General features: G+C 35.6%; 2 protein-coding genes across 8 annotated transcripts in view; one reads left to right on the top strand and one right to left on the bottom strand.

Annotated features, from left to right (window-relative positions):
• LOC105464631 (membrane-spanning 4-domains subfamily A member 4A-like) overlaps positions 1–15,096 on the bottom strand; it is a 356,637-nt gene that overhangs the window by 70,806 nt on the left and 270,735 nt on the right. The gene's annotated exons all lie outside the window — the stretch shown is intronic.
• Positions 1–15,096, top strand: part of LOC105464629 (membrane-spanning 4-domains subfamily A member 4A) — a 121,342-nt gene that overhangs the window by 103,154 nt on the left and 3,092 nt on the right. For all 3 annotated transcript variants that reach the window (XM_011712662.3, XM_071074539.1, XM_011712660.3), the window contains 4 exons: positions 1,728–1,887; positions 6,679–6,807; positions 9,812–9,868; positions 11,716–11,874. In XM_011712662.3, the coding sequence (XP_011710964.2) occupies positions 1,744–1,887; positions 6,679–6,807; positions 9,812–9,868; positions 11,716–11,874 (489 nt within the window). In that variant the 5' untranslated portion in view covers positions 1,728–1,743. The remainder of the gene's footprint in view (positions 1–1,727; positions 1,888–6,678; positions 6,808–9,811; positions 9,869–11,715; positions 11,875–15,096) is intronic.

Raw genomic sequence — 15,096 nt, 5'->3', positions numbered from 1 at the left:
AACTTTTCTAAAAGTGATAAGAGTAAGAACACTGACTTTTTGGTTACATTCTTATATTTAATTCGTTATCTTAACTACTTCAATCATATTTACATTATATATTTCTTATTTATTATATTTGTCTTTCTTTTTTAAAAGAAATACTTATTTTATAATTTGCAATTTATAATTTGTAATTTTGTACTTTTAATTTTACTATTTTCCATAATTTTAAGTATATACATTACTAAAGTTAAATTCATGTTCTAAATGATTAATCTTTTCATTTTAACGTTTCTCCTCTATCTTCCTCTGAAATTCACCCTCCTTCTTCTGACTTTAATCAGTTTTATTGTTAGATAGCTAATAATTTATTTCCTTTGATGTATTAAAAATAAATACGAGATGATAATTTTTTCAGAGAAATCTTAATGTTTTTCTCAACATAGTAAATTTGGAGTACAACAACTTTTTTTTCATTTATGTTACCAATAAAAGGGCACACATCTCCAAACTTGAGACATTTTTAGGGGTTCAATGAAGCATAAATGATATCAAAATTAACTATTACTTGAAGGATATTAGCAAGCTTCATTTTCCTAAAAATGTATGGAAGTGGATCATGAGACACCTGAATATGAATTCAAATACATAGATAAAAATTTCCATGTGGCTTTAGCCTATCTCGACATGACTTGGTTGGAGTTATTACATGGAGGACAGAAAGAAGTATAAGAATGATATGTTTGTGCTTAGATTCTCAAAAAATGATTTGATGGGTCCTTGCTATGTACCAGCAAGTTAGGATTTAAAGCAATGTAATAGGACAAGAGATTTAGATTTGTGGTGCCAAGAATATGACTCAGAGCCATTAGTTTCATTACCAAATTCCAGAGTTTGTGGGACAAAATACAAGATTACATAAGTCACACTCAGCAAGGATGAACATGGGAAGATTTTTCAGCCCTGTGAATTTAACTGTGCTCTGATTAGAAAAGGAGGAACTATACAATACTATACAATAAATTGGAAGGCAGATGAGTTTGTGTAGTTTATTACTATTATAAAAGTAATCCTTTGGCCGGGCACAGTGGCTTACACCTGTAATCCCAGCACTTTGGGAGGCCAAGGTAGGCGGATCACAAGGGCAGGAGATCGAGACCATCCTGGCCAACATGGGGAAACCCTGTCTCTACTAAAAATACAAAAATTAGTTGTGCATGGTGGCGTGTGCCTGTAGTAACAGCTACTCAGGAGGCTGAGGCAAGAGAATCATTTGAACACAGGAGGCAAAGGTTGAAGTGCGACAAGATCGTGCCACTGCATTCCAGCCTGGCAATAGAACGATACTTCATCTCAAAAAAAAAAAAAAAAGTAATCCTTCGTGGGGAAGTGGCTGTAATCAAGGGACTAGGCAGTAAGAGGGATAGAAATAAAATCTGAGAAGACTTGGAATGGAACTTAAATACATTTCTCTAATTTTAGAGGTCCAACAGGTTTACCTCGCTTCTGTCAACATGTCCCTCTCTGCTGGACTTTCTAGCATCTTGATATCATATGACATTTAGTTTTCCCCCTGCCCCACCCTTAATGTGTTGCCTATTCCACTTCCCCGGCTCTAACAGCTATTATGATATGGGAAGGGAATGTAGACCAGATTTTGTCCTTCGGGAGGAACCTGCCCCAAAGTGTCATGTCCTCCTTTGTCATTTCCGGGACATCATACTAAATTACATTTCTTATTGTAGCACCTTTTCTGCTGCCATGACAACCATGCAAGGAATGGAACAGGCCATGCCAGGGGCTGGCCCTGGTGTGCCCCAGCTGGGAAACATGGCTGTCGTACATTCACATCTGTGGAAAGGATTGCAAGAGAAGTTCTTGAAGGGGGAACCCAAAGTCCTTGGGGTAAGTTGCAAATCTAGGGGAAGACCAATGGTGTTGTAAACTCATATTTCATAAGACCTAATGCCAAATACACTGTCCCACTAACCTCATAATATAACAGCCAACCCTTGCAACATCAGTATTTACTTTTCATGCTCTTCATCTGAAAAACTATATAGTATTCTATCACAACGTGCTTCCAGTTGTTATATTTGAAATATATTGACTTCAGATCTATTCTAGGGTTGTGGGTCATCCATGATAATTGTATTTAAACTCAGCATGGAAGAGCAGCAAAATAAAAGGCCACCTATGCACTACTAGCTGACGTCCCCTTTATAGGCCTTCCTGAATAGCTGACAGATGCATATTGCTATTATTTCTTTCCAGCACCTTTTCTTAGCCCCCTGCTCAGAGGATGAAAAATCTATTCTCTGAGCATTTCTATCTGGAGTCTCAGATGAGCATGCCTAAAAGAAATGAAGGATTAAATGAATGACAGAATAGGGCAGGTGAAAGGACATTAAATATAGGTTTATCACTAGCCCAAGTTTCAAATGGGAAAATGTCACTGTGGATATTTTGGACCCTTTTTTCACATTATTCATTTTTTGGAGGGTGGGGGGGAAATATAGCTATTTCTCATAAAATATGTTATTTATGTTGGCACACACTGGGTTTATCTATTTATTTATTTATTTTTACATTTTGAGATGGAGTCTCGCTCTGTCACCCAGGCTGGAGTGCAGTGGTACAATCTCGGCTCACTGCAAACTCCGTCTTCTGGGTTCAAGCAAGTCTCCTGCCTCAGCCTCCTGAGTAGTTAGGGATTACAGGCATGAGCTACCACGCGCAGCTAATTTTTGTATTTTTACTAGAGATGGAGTTTCACTATGTTGGTCAGGCTGGTCTCGAACTCCTGACCTCATGATCTGCCCGCCTCGGCCTCCCAAAGTGGGTTTATTTTTTAATGTATGAATAATTATTTAAAAATATACTGTACGTTTTAGAGAAGTTTTAGGCTTAAAGAAAAATTGAGAACAAAGTACAGGTATATCCCATATGCCCCTTGCTCCCACACATGCATAGCTTTTTAATTATCAGCCTCCCACCAGAGTGTAACCTTTGTACCAACTGATGAACTACCTTGACACATCATTACTAAAAGTACACAAATCACACTGGGGTTCATTCTCTGTGTTGTGTGTTCTATGGGTTTTAACAAAGGTATAGCAACATGAATCTACCTTTATAGTATCACATAGTATCCCACCAATCCCTGGCAACCACTAATCTTTTATTGTCTTCATAGTTTGCCTTTTCCAGAAAGTCAAACAGTTGGAATTGTACAATAGGTGTTTTTTTTTTGTTTGTTTGTTTGTTTTTTTGTTTTAGGTTGCATTCCTTCACCTAAAAACATGCATTTAAATTTCCTCCATGTTTTCTTATGACTTGATAGTTCATTTACTTTTAGTACTGAATAATATTTCATTGTCTAGAGGTACCACAGTTTATTTATGCATTCACCTACAAAGGACATCTTGATGGCTTCCAAACTTTGGCTATTAGGAGTAACGTTGCTATAAATATCTGTGTGGCAGGTTATGTGTGGATGTAAGTTTTCAACTCATTTGGGTCAGTATGATTACTATATTGTAGGTAATAGTATGTTTAGTTTTGTAAGAAACTGCCATACTGTCTTCCATGTGGCTTTGTCATTTTGAATATTTCAATCAACACTCAATGAGTTCCTGCTGTTCTACATAATCTCCAGCAGTTGGTAGTGTCAGCGTTCTGAATTTTTACCATTCTAACAGGTGCTAGTGGACTCTCATTATCATTTTAATTTGCATTTCCCTTGTGACATAAGATGTGGACCATCTTTTCACATGTCTCTTTACCATCTCTATATCTTCTTTCATAAGGTGTCTTGTTAAATTCTTTGGCACATTTTTAAACGAGGATGTTTATGTTCTTATTGTTAAGTTCTAAGTTTGTTATATATTTTGGATAACGATCCTTTGTCAGATATGACTCTTGCAAATATCTTCTCCCAGTCTGGTTTGTCTTTTCATCTCTTGACAATGTCTTCTGCAGAGCAGAATTTTTTAATTTTAAGAAAATTAAGATGATTTATTCTGTATTTCATGGTTTGTGCCTTTGGTATTGTATTGACAAATTCATCACCAAACCCAAGGTTATCTAGATTTGGGCCTATGTTCTGTTAGGAGTTTTATAGTTTTTAGTTTAATATTTATGTCTGTGATTCATTTTGAGTTAATTTTTATGAAAGATAAAAGGTATGTGTTTAAGTTTTATTTTTACTTATGGATATCAAGTTTTAAGTACTATTTTTTTAAAAGACTATCTTTTTTTTTCATTGTATTACTTTAGCTCATTACCAAAGATCACTTGACTATATTTGTGTGGCTATCTCTAGGCTTTCTACTCTATTACATTGATCTATTTGTCATTTCTTTGCTAACACCACACAGCCCTGATTTATAGTATGTCCTAAAATTGGGTAGTGTTAGTCTTAAAACTCCTTCTTCTTCTTCAAGATTGTGTTTGCTATTCTAAGCTTTTTTGCCATTCCTTATAAATTTTAGAGTCAGTTTATTAATATATACAAAATAACTTGCTAGGGTTTTAATGGAGATTGCATTAAATCTACTGATCAAGTTGGGAAGAACTAACATTTTGACAATGTTGAGTCTTCCTATCCATAGACATGGAATATCTCTCCATTTACTTAGTTAATTATTTTATCAAAGTTTGTAGTTTCTTATAGAGTTTGTACATATTTTGTTAGATTTATATCTAACAAATACCATATACCAATACCTAAATATTTAATTTTTAGAGGTGCTAATTTAAATGGCATTATGTTTTTAATTTCAAATTTCACTTATTCATTATAAGTACATAAGAAAGTAACTGTCTCTTATGTATTAATCTTGTATACTATAAACCTAATATAATCATTTTTTAGTTCCCGGAATTTTTGGTTGATTCTTTCAGATTTTCTACACAGACATCATGTCGTTTGGGAACAAGGCAGTTTTATTTTTCCCTGACCAATCTATATATCTTTATTTCCTTTTTGTGTCTTACTGTTTCTATTATGACTTCCAGTACAATGTTAAAAGGAGTAGTGACAGGGCTCATCCCTGCCTTGTTTTTGATCTTCGTGAGAAAACTTTGAGTTTCTCCATTAAGTATGAAGTTCGCTGTAGGTTTTTATAAATATTCTTTATCAACCTGAAGAAGTTCTCCTCTATTGATAGCTTTTACAAGTGTTTTTATAATAAACAGGCATTGGATTTTGTTCAATATTTTTTCTGCATCTGTTAATACAATCATGTGATTTCTCTTCTTTAGCCTGTTGATGTGATGAATACATTAATCGGTTTTTCAATGTATAGTCAGACTTGCATACCTGGGATAAATCCCAAGTGGTGATGCTACACAATTTTTTTAATGCATTGTTAGATTTAGTTTGCAAATATTTTGTTGAGGATTTTTGCATATTTGTTCATCAAAGATGTTGGTCTGTAGTTTTCTTTTCTTGTAATGTTTTTGCATGGTTTTTTGGTAGATGGTAGTGCTAGCTTCATAGAATTAGTTAAGGAGTATTTCCTCTGTTTCTATTTTCTGTAAATAATTGGTATAATTTATTTCTTAAGTGTCTGGTAGAATTCACCACTGAGCCCTTCTAGGTCTGATGCTTTCTGTTTTGGAAATTTATTAATTATTGATTCAATTTATTTAATAATTATAGACATATTCAGAGTGTCTCCTTCTTCTTGTGTGAGTTCTGACAAATTGTCTTTAAGGGTTACCCATTTTATCAAGGCTATCAAACTGTGGGCATAGAATTGTTCATAACATTATTTTATTATCCTTTTAATTTCTATGGGAACTGTAGTGATGTTCCTTCTTTCATTTATGTTAGTAATTTTTGTCCTCTCTCTTTTTCTTAGCCTGGCTAGAGATGTTTTTATTTTGTTTATACATACATATATTTTTAAAAACTGCTTTGGATTGTATCGATTTTGTCTACTCATGTCCTGTTTTCAATTTTATGATTTCTGCTCTAATTTCTATTATAGTTTTTCTACTGCTTATTTGGAGTTTAATTTGCTCTTCTTTTTCTAGTTTCTTAAGGTAGACTCTCAGGAGATTGATTTTAGATCATTTTTTAATATATTCATTCAATGTTATAAATCTTCTTCTAAGCATTGCTTTCACTACATCCCATAAATTTTGTTAAGTTGTTGTGATATTTTTGATCCTTTGGAATGCCATGGGATAATGGTACTCTTACTCTGCTATGTTTAGATCCCTGGGTACTCATACTCATGTCCTCATACTCCAGACTTCAAGAAAATATCATATTTGCTCTTCTTTTTTTCTTCCCCTGTATTACTCTCCTTTCTTCAGGTTACTTCTCCTTGCTACAACAATTGCTTTCTAATTCCTAGGCCACTTCTCTGAGCTCATGATAAAAAGAGAGAAATAGTTGTGGTAGAAGTAACATCGTAGGTATCAGAAAAGCAACTCTGGGCTGGTTCTGGCATACTCCGCTTAACCTTGAAATTATTGGCAACGATAGACATCCCGAGAGGTAATATTGGTAAGAAAATATTCATGGTTATTTATGTGAAAAAAGAGTGATAAGAGAATACTAAGAAGGTCATATGACTATATCAAATGAAGGAGACTAAGGATAGCTTAGTGATTGGAAAGGGGGTGGCAGAAGCACTATTTCTGTGGTGGATAATCAGTTTTTACTTTCTTCATCATTTCTAGGTTGTGCAGATTCTGATTGCCATGATGAGCCTTAGCATGGGAATAACAATGATGTGTGTTGCATTTAGTGCTTATGGACATTACCCTATTTCCGTGTATATCGGGTACACAATTTGGGGGTCAGTGATGGTGAGTAGAGTATCTTTTGATATAATTGAAGATAACATAAAGCAGTTGTCAATACCCTGATCCTCGGAATCCTATTCTAACTGTATCTTGTAATTCTGCAAATCTGAGAGTGGTATCTAACCATTTCTTACTCAATTTTCTCATATTTAAAGTACTACTGATAGTATTATATTAAATCTAGGTAGATTAAATATTTATATATATCCGTTAGATATACCACAGCAGCACATTGCCAAAGACCCAAACCAGAATGGCTTAAACATTGAAAGCACTGATTAGTTCACAACAAGATTAGTGGCTTGTCATTTCTAGGATTGCTTCATTCAGTGGTGCAAGGATTTCATCAAGGATTGCTAGCCGACCGTATCAGAGGGGAGATGGTTGACACATCCAACTTTTGGTAAATATTTTATATACATATTCCCAAATCAGCTGTCAGTAAGGACAATGAACTTGCCATTATTGGCTTGGACTAATCAAGATTTACCTCTGTAGCTGGGAGGAGTCAACCCTACCTTTAGCTCATGAGAAAGTGAACAAAACAATGGTTTGCTTAGCAAGGAGGAAGAGGAGATATGGCTGGTACACAAGCAGTTTCTCATATCTAGTCTATTGACTATCAAAACTCAGGAAATTGTTACCTTAGAAAATGAAAATGTTATTTGATATATTTTATTTCATAAATTCAATAAAAATAACTATAATTATAATTAATATTAAATTAATTATAACTATTATTAAATTTAAAAACTTTTTCCCAAGAGAAAACACAAGATAGTTTTAATGCAAATTGACAGTAAAATTGAGAATAAAATACCAAGTTTTATCTACTGATAAGAGAAAAATAAAATGTATAAGTTGGGTTTACGTTAGAATCAGGGAATCTATTCTAGCATTGCAGGTTTCCATTTATTTCTAAAACTAAGAATGAAATAGTTTAGAGTTTTATAGTAGAGCTTGCTCTTTGCTCCCCTTCGCCTGTTTACAGCAGAAGTGCAAGATTGGAAGAACAGTAAAGCTGTGCTTTACTTTTAGAAAGTTGCACAATACTTCATATATCCAAAAATACTAATGCCAATAACAGCTCTTATTAAACTCTTACTATCATGTGGATACTTTACTAAGTGCTTTATATGTGCAGTTTCATTTCAAACAATCACCACAAACTTCTGATTTTTCATTATCATCATTTTATGGATGAAGAGAGGTTCAGTAACTAACCCAAGATCACAACTGTTTGGTACAGGAATGAAGATTCAAATAGGGTCAGTGTATTTTCAGAATTGCATACATCTGACCACTTAGTTTTCTGCTTTGATTTCCATTTCCTTTTCAAGATCACATTAAAAACCAGCTTACGTGGTGCAAGCCTTCCACATATGTTCAGTAGATTACCAGGAACTGCAGGAGCCATTTGTCCACTGAGACATCACTCAGACTCTTGTAGGTGTTCCATGAGATGAGCCTTTACTTAATTGGTGAAATCTTTTCTGCAGCTACTTTCCATTATTCTTTCAACCTTTTTTTCCATATCTCATCTGTAAAGTGCCTCCTTCTAATCTTTTATACAGTATAAGTACCAATAGCAAGAACCAGTCACAAGTTCCTCTTATTTTTGGCCTCTTCAGTTCTGTTCCTGTATGTTTCACATTCCTCGTTTTTTCCTCTGAGATAGTGTGTACATATTTTTTCCTGTGGTAAATGAAGTCCTCTTATTCAATCCTATCTTCAAATACACAGACATACATACACACTCCTAATGTGTATATATAATTTCTGTATATAATGTTTTTCCAAGGTGCCTTATTGAATTTTTAAAGTAGTTTATGGTAATTTTTAGTTCATATTCTTGAATGTTTGCAATATATATTGTTCGTACTTAAATAAGAATAGTTTTAACCATTTGTTCCAACTATTTTTCTTATATAATTATTTTGGTAAATATACCCAGAATAGTATTACATAATAGTCAGCATCTTTATCTTGATTTTGACTTTAATGAAATGGTCCTACTTTTTTTTATTAAACATAATTAAAGACCCTTAGACCAAGCTAGATTTCTATCATGTTACAGAAATTATAATTCTTCATATTTTACCAATAATGTTGCAGTTACTAATATCGAATTGTATTAAATGTCCTGTCCTATCAACACTGTAAATGTGAATAGCAATTAGCATGTAATTTTTTCTTAAATTCATTAATTGTATAAATTAGAATATTTCAATGTTAAAAAATGTTTCTAGAGCTGAAGGAATATCCCAAATGTTCATGATGTATTTTACATCATATGATGGGTAATTCCCTCTAGCGTTTTCATTCCAGTGGTGATTTAGATAATATGAATCATCCATATGTCTGGGTATTTGGAAGTTAGTTAAATAAATTTATTGAGCTTTTTATTAGTTCAATTTTTTTTATATTATAATTTTTGAATCATCTGAAATCAAATTTGAAAAGCAAATAAAAAATTCCAGCAATTGAATACTATAAGGCAGAGAGTCTAACCAACTTGACTAGCTATTTTAGCTAAAAAATAATTGCCTTATTGATGGAATCAAATGAACCAGTATGTTCTAGTCAACATCTAATTGGGAATTTACATTTTTTGCTAGTATTTTACTTATAACTTTAAAAATACTCTAAATGAGAACAATTTTAGTGTATTTTTTGTTTAAATATCATTATCAATTTTGGTACCGTGTAAGAACTACTTTGTGTCAGAAGTTTGGAAACTTTATCTCTTAGTGCCCTCAAACAGTTTTTTAATATCATTTCAGTTAGATGTTATTTGAAAACCTTGATAAATTCTCCCATGGTTTTATCTGGTATAATTTCTCTGTTCTTTCTGGGAAAAGGGAAAATAATGTGCAAACCTTTGTGATTTTGTCTAAGATAATTGGTCTGATTAACATACCTATCTAATTTAGAATTAAGTTTAGTAAGTTATGACTCCCAATACTGGTTTAAAGTTTTTTACCTTCATTTTTTCTCTCATTTTTAGTTTATTATTTCAGGATCCTTGTCAATTGCAGCAGGAATTAGAACTACAAAAGGCCTGGTGAGTAATATTTTCTTTTTTTTTTTTTTTTTTGGTATCAAAAAAAAGGAAGGATTAATAAAAAATGTATTCTGCCAGGGTGTAAAATAGATTTTGTTTCTTTGTTTGTAAAAACTCAGGAGCAATTGTGCGTTTTACCTACTAAAATCTGCCTTTCAAAAATTGCGGTCAGGCTAATTACTGACATAAGACTGGATATTTTGGCAAGGTAGGGAATCTTACCCTTGCGAAGGAATCTTTTTGAAGATATAGAGAATTATTGAGAAGAAATATCAAGCAGGACCACTCCAGCAACACCCTGCGGCAGGAGTCAGCCCATGACAGTGACACCAAGCATCGGTGTGGCGTCATATTTACTGACCCATTGATTATAATGTAGATTCCAACTGTATCCAAAAAGGATTTTGAATTTTCAATAAAAGAAATTCACAATAAGGTTATTACGCAGAAAGCAAATTTAAAATGTAACTCTCATGCCAAGATGCCTTTCATAAAGCCAATACAATGCGAAAGTCCATATCTCAATAAATGTTTTTTTCTTGTTAAAGTCCATATTCGAGTTTTCTTTGTTCAAAAGATAAATATCAAATTCTGGAACATGATCAATATGTGATTTTCAAATCTGGCCTAACCCAACTCCCTAGTGTCCCCTCCAGCTGCAGCCACACGACACATACTCCTCACACTTTGCTGTGCAAGTTATTTTTTCTTTTTCTTTTCTTGGTTTCTTTTTTTGTTTGTTTTTTGGTTTTTTGAGACAGAGTTTCGCTCTTATTACCCAGGCTGGAGTGCAATGGCGCCACCTCAGCTCACCACAACCTCCGCCTCCCAGGTTCAAGTGATTCTCCTTGCTCAGCCTCCCGAGTAGCTGGGATCACAGGCATGCGCCACCACGCCCGGCTAATTTTTGTGTTTTTAGTAGAGACAGGGTTTCTCCACGTTGCTCAGACTGGTCTCAAACTCCTGACCTCAGGTTATCCACCCCCACTCGGCCTCCCAAAATCTGGGATTACAAGCATGAGCCACTGCGCCCAGTCAGCAATTTTAGTTCTTATTAAAAGCCTCCTTACCTTTATCCATGAGAAGAGAATGTACAGAAAAGAACATACTGCTGAGAGAGAGAATATACAAAAGGTATAGAGGCATGACAAACAAGCAGCATTTAGAAAAATGATAAGAAGCCGGGCGCAGTGGCTCAGGCCTGTAATCCCAGCACTTTGGGAGGCCACAGTGGGTGGATCACGAGGTCAGGAGATCGAGACCCTGGCTGACACGGTGAAACCCCGTTTCTACTAAAAATGCAAAAAATTAGCCGAGTGTGGTGGTGGGCACCTGTAGTCCCAGCTACTCGGGAGGCTGAGGCAGGAGAATGGCATGAACCCGGGAGGCGGAGCTTGCAGTGAGCCGAGATTGCACCACTGCACTCCAGCCTGGGTGACAGAGCAAAAAAAAAAAAAAAAAAAGAAAAGAAAAGAAAAAAAGAAAAAAAGAAAGAAAGAAAAATGATAAGAAATCAGGCTTCAGAAGCAAGGAATGGCAGGGAAGGACACAGACAGGGCTGTCCAGCTACAGTGTGAAGGACATTGAAAACCCTGCTAAAGAGATTTGGAGATTATCTTATGTGCCCACAGGAATCATCTGAAGAATTTAAGCTAGGGGATAATGAGATCATGTTTGTGTTTTGGCAAGAGATTAGAGTTGAAACCACAAGATAAGTTAGAAGACTATTGAAATAATCAAGATAAAGATAGATGGCAGTAAGAAAGAAACGGTGGGTATAAAGTGATTCATGGAGATATATTTGAGGATGTTGTTGGATTGTTTAATTGATTTTCATTCCTTTCTAGGTCCGAGGTAGCCTGGGAATGAATATCACCAGCTCTGTACTGGCTGTATCAGCAATCTTAATCAACACAATTAGCTTGGCGATTTATTCATTTTATCACCGTTACTGTAACTACTATGGCAACCCAAATAACTGTCACGGGACTGTGTCCATCTTAATGGTTGGTGCTACCTCTTTTCAGGGGATATTATCATAGAAGCAAGTTTGGGGAGTGCAGGCTCTGGCAGCAACAATAATTAATAATCCCTAATTGCTGAATGACTGGGAAGTTGGAGTGATTAAGAAATAAAATAATCTTTCATTTAGGATTTAGGTACGTGTCTCATCTCTGTCTCTATTCTTCTATATGTGATGAGGCAAAATGGGAAGAAAGCTTATAGTTATAGAACACCTACTCATTAATAGTTACTGTGCTGGGTATTTTGTATAAATTTTTCTGTTCAATTTTAAAACATTGATGCAGTATGTACTGTTATCTCCTCTAAAACTGGGGCCCAGATGTCAGTTCCTGTTCTCTAATAATGAAGTAAAATTGTCTTGAACAGTATTTTACAAGTGTCAAGTAACTCAGTATCCTTTCCAATATCTTTGGATGTTCTTGCAAGGTTAACCACTTTTATCCTCAACATCTAGCTCCTGATAAGTGCTTAATCTTCATTCTGAATTTTACTACTTTTTTGTACCATTTTTTCTTTTCTTAATGCTATCCTAATTGCTTTATTCTGAAAATGCCACCTACACAGTATTTTGTAGGTAGTAAAACTTCTTGACATTTTGGGCCATTGGGTAATTGTGGGGAGGAAGAGTTCTTCCAGCACATCACAGCAGACTAAAACGCACAATTAAATCTTTATTATTAAAAAGCCTGACCAGGCGCCGTGGCTCACGCCTGTAATCCCAACACTTTGGGAAGCTGAGGTGGGCGGATCACCTGATCCGGGAGTTCAAGACCAGCCTGGCTAACATGATGAAGTCTCGTATCTACTAAAAATACAAAAACTAGCCAGGCATGGTGGCATGTCCTGTGATCCCAGCTACTTGGGGGGCTGAGGCAGGAGAATTGCTTGAACCTGGGAGGCGGAGGTTGCAGTGAGCTGAGATGGACCCATTGCACTCCAGCCTGGGCAACAGAGCAAGACTCCATCTCACAAAAAAGAGAAAGCCTATTGGTCATTTTTCAACACCCGCAAATTTTTTGTTACTTTCCCTCTATATGAACTTTCAGCCTTTCGCCTTGCTGCTTAGTTCTCTTCCTTACTGTGTCCTTCCCTTATGTAAACGTGGAAACCCAGCATTCTTCCTTACTAGGCAGAATCAATCGCATTCTGTTGACTTCATTCCTAGCTAATTCTACATAGTTTTGTGGGCTATATAATCACGCCAAAATAACCCCTTGAGGTGTCTTTGCTAAACTAATTTACTTCCCCTGAGATTTCTAATGCTTTTTGTAGTAAGCAATTTTACGTCTTGCCACTCGGTCACAATAAGAAAAAGCTTCTATAGAGAATTTGACAAATTCTTTCAAGGTCATTCAGTTAGAAATTGGCAAAAAGATTAGATTCTACAACTTCTTGTCTCTAATTCCCCTATTATTTGCTATTGTTATCCTGAAGAAGGACCTTACTTTTAGTTTATGAAGGTCACTTCATTGGTAGATTTTGAGGACACAATGATAGAGACAAAATCTGGAATTGGCCAACTCGATAGGGCTGATTTCTTGGGCATGGGACCCACGCAGTTACTCAGGACTTCATGGTTCAAAGAGCCCTGTGCTTGATCTAATGCTCTGCTGTTGCTATCTTGATTTTTTTTTTTTTAATTTTAATCAAGAGACTCTAAATTATGTAACTGGTTCTGCGTTCATCTCAATTACATTTCCCAGAGTCCATGATGAATTCCTGTTAATTGTGTGAACACTTTTATGCCTGTTTTTATAGCAGAGGAACTCCATAAGGGCTTCCTGGGATTTGAAGCAATGGTTCTATTCTTGCCTGGGCACCTGCACAATCAGTCCACAGGTCTATATACATGCTACTTTTTCTGGAGGCCCAGCCCTGTACCTGTTTTTGTAAATAAAGTTTCATAAATAAAGTTTAATTGAAATATAATGAAGCCCATTTGTTTACATGTTGTGTAGTGATGCTTTTGTGTTATAACATCAGGTTTGAATATGTGTGACAGAGACCTTATGGTCTGCAAAACCTACAATGTACATTATCTGGCCTTTATGGAAAGCTTGCCATCTTCTAGTCTACCCTTCTAGATGGTAAAATCCTTGAAGACAGGGGAACTGTCTGTTTAGTTTGCTGCTCTCTTCTGTGCCTACAGCAATGTTGGAAACACAGAGGCCACTAGAGCTGTTGAAGGCACAAGAAAATAAAAAAGCAATGAATGCAAATATTCTCAAGGTCTCCTTAAGTCTGCATCACTCATCCTGAGCTCTTGGTCTATTGGCTCTTCCACAACAGAGGGACTATCCCTAACCATGGAGAGAAAAAGAGAGAATAATCCCTGCATCAATCCAGGGTAAAATGAATAGAAATGAGTGCACTGCCCAATGTTCTCCGAATTTTGACCATGTTTCTTGGCTGAAGACTAGACCTAAAGTCAGTGCTCTGAAGAGATGGATTAAAGACTGACCTACTTGATATTCATCGTTGTATTAGCTTCTTACTGTTACTGTATGTAACAAATTACTACAAATTTAGTGTCTTAAGACAACACAGTTTGGTTATCTTATATTTCTGCAGGTCAGAAGTTCAAAGTGGGTCTCACTAGGCTAAAATCAAAGTGTTGGCAAGGGCGTACTCCTTTCTGAAGGCTTAGGTGACAATAAGTTTTATTGCCGTTTCTGGCTTCTGTAGGCTGCCTAAGTTGCTTGGTTTGTCATCTTGTCCTCTACCTTCAAATCAAGCATTGCAGCATCTTCAAATGTCTCTTGAACTCTATTCTGCCTCTTGCTTCCACTTCTAAGGATTCTGTCATTATGCTGAACCCACCTGAATGATCCAGGAAAATTAGCTTATATCAACTAATAAGCAACCTTAATTTCATCTGCAAATTTAATGCTTTTTCTTACGCAAAAAGAACAATGGTCCCCGAGGGAGGTCTGCATTCTAATCTCCAGAAGCGAAGGATTAGGGGGACAAGGATGCAGACCTCCCTGGGGGACCATTACTCTGCTTACAATCACTAAGATATGGAATCATAATATTCTGTCAATGATACGAGTTTCTAGTACTCAATAGGATAAGATGACAATTATCTTTATACTACCTTCCTAACTTTTTAAAACACTTTCATCTTCCATGTCCACAATAGCACTGGGAGGTACTGAACCAGGGAATAAACGTCTGTGATTATTTTATCAGTGAAAAAAGTC

Source organism: Macaca nemestrina, chromosome 12 (genome assembly GCF_043159975.1).
Source record: "Macaca nemestrina isolate mMacNem1 chromosome 12, mMacNem.hap1, whole genome shotgun sequence".
Lineage (NCBI taxonomy): Eukaryota > Metazoa > Chordata > Mammalia > Primates > Cercopithecidae > Macaca > Macaca nemestrina.
This window is presented reverse-complemented; position numbering and strand designations above follow the sequence as displayed.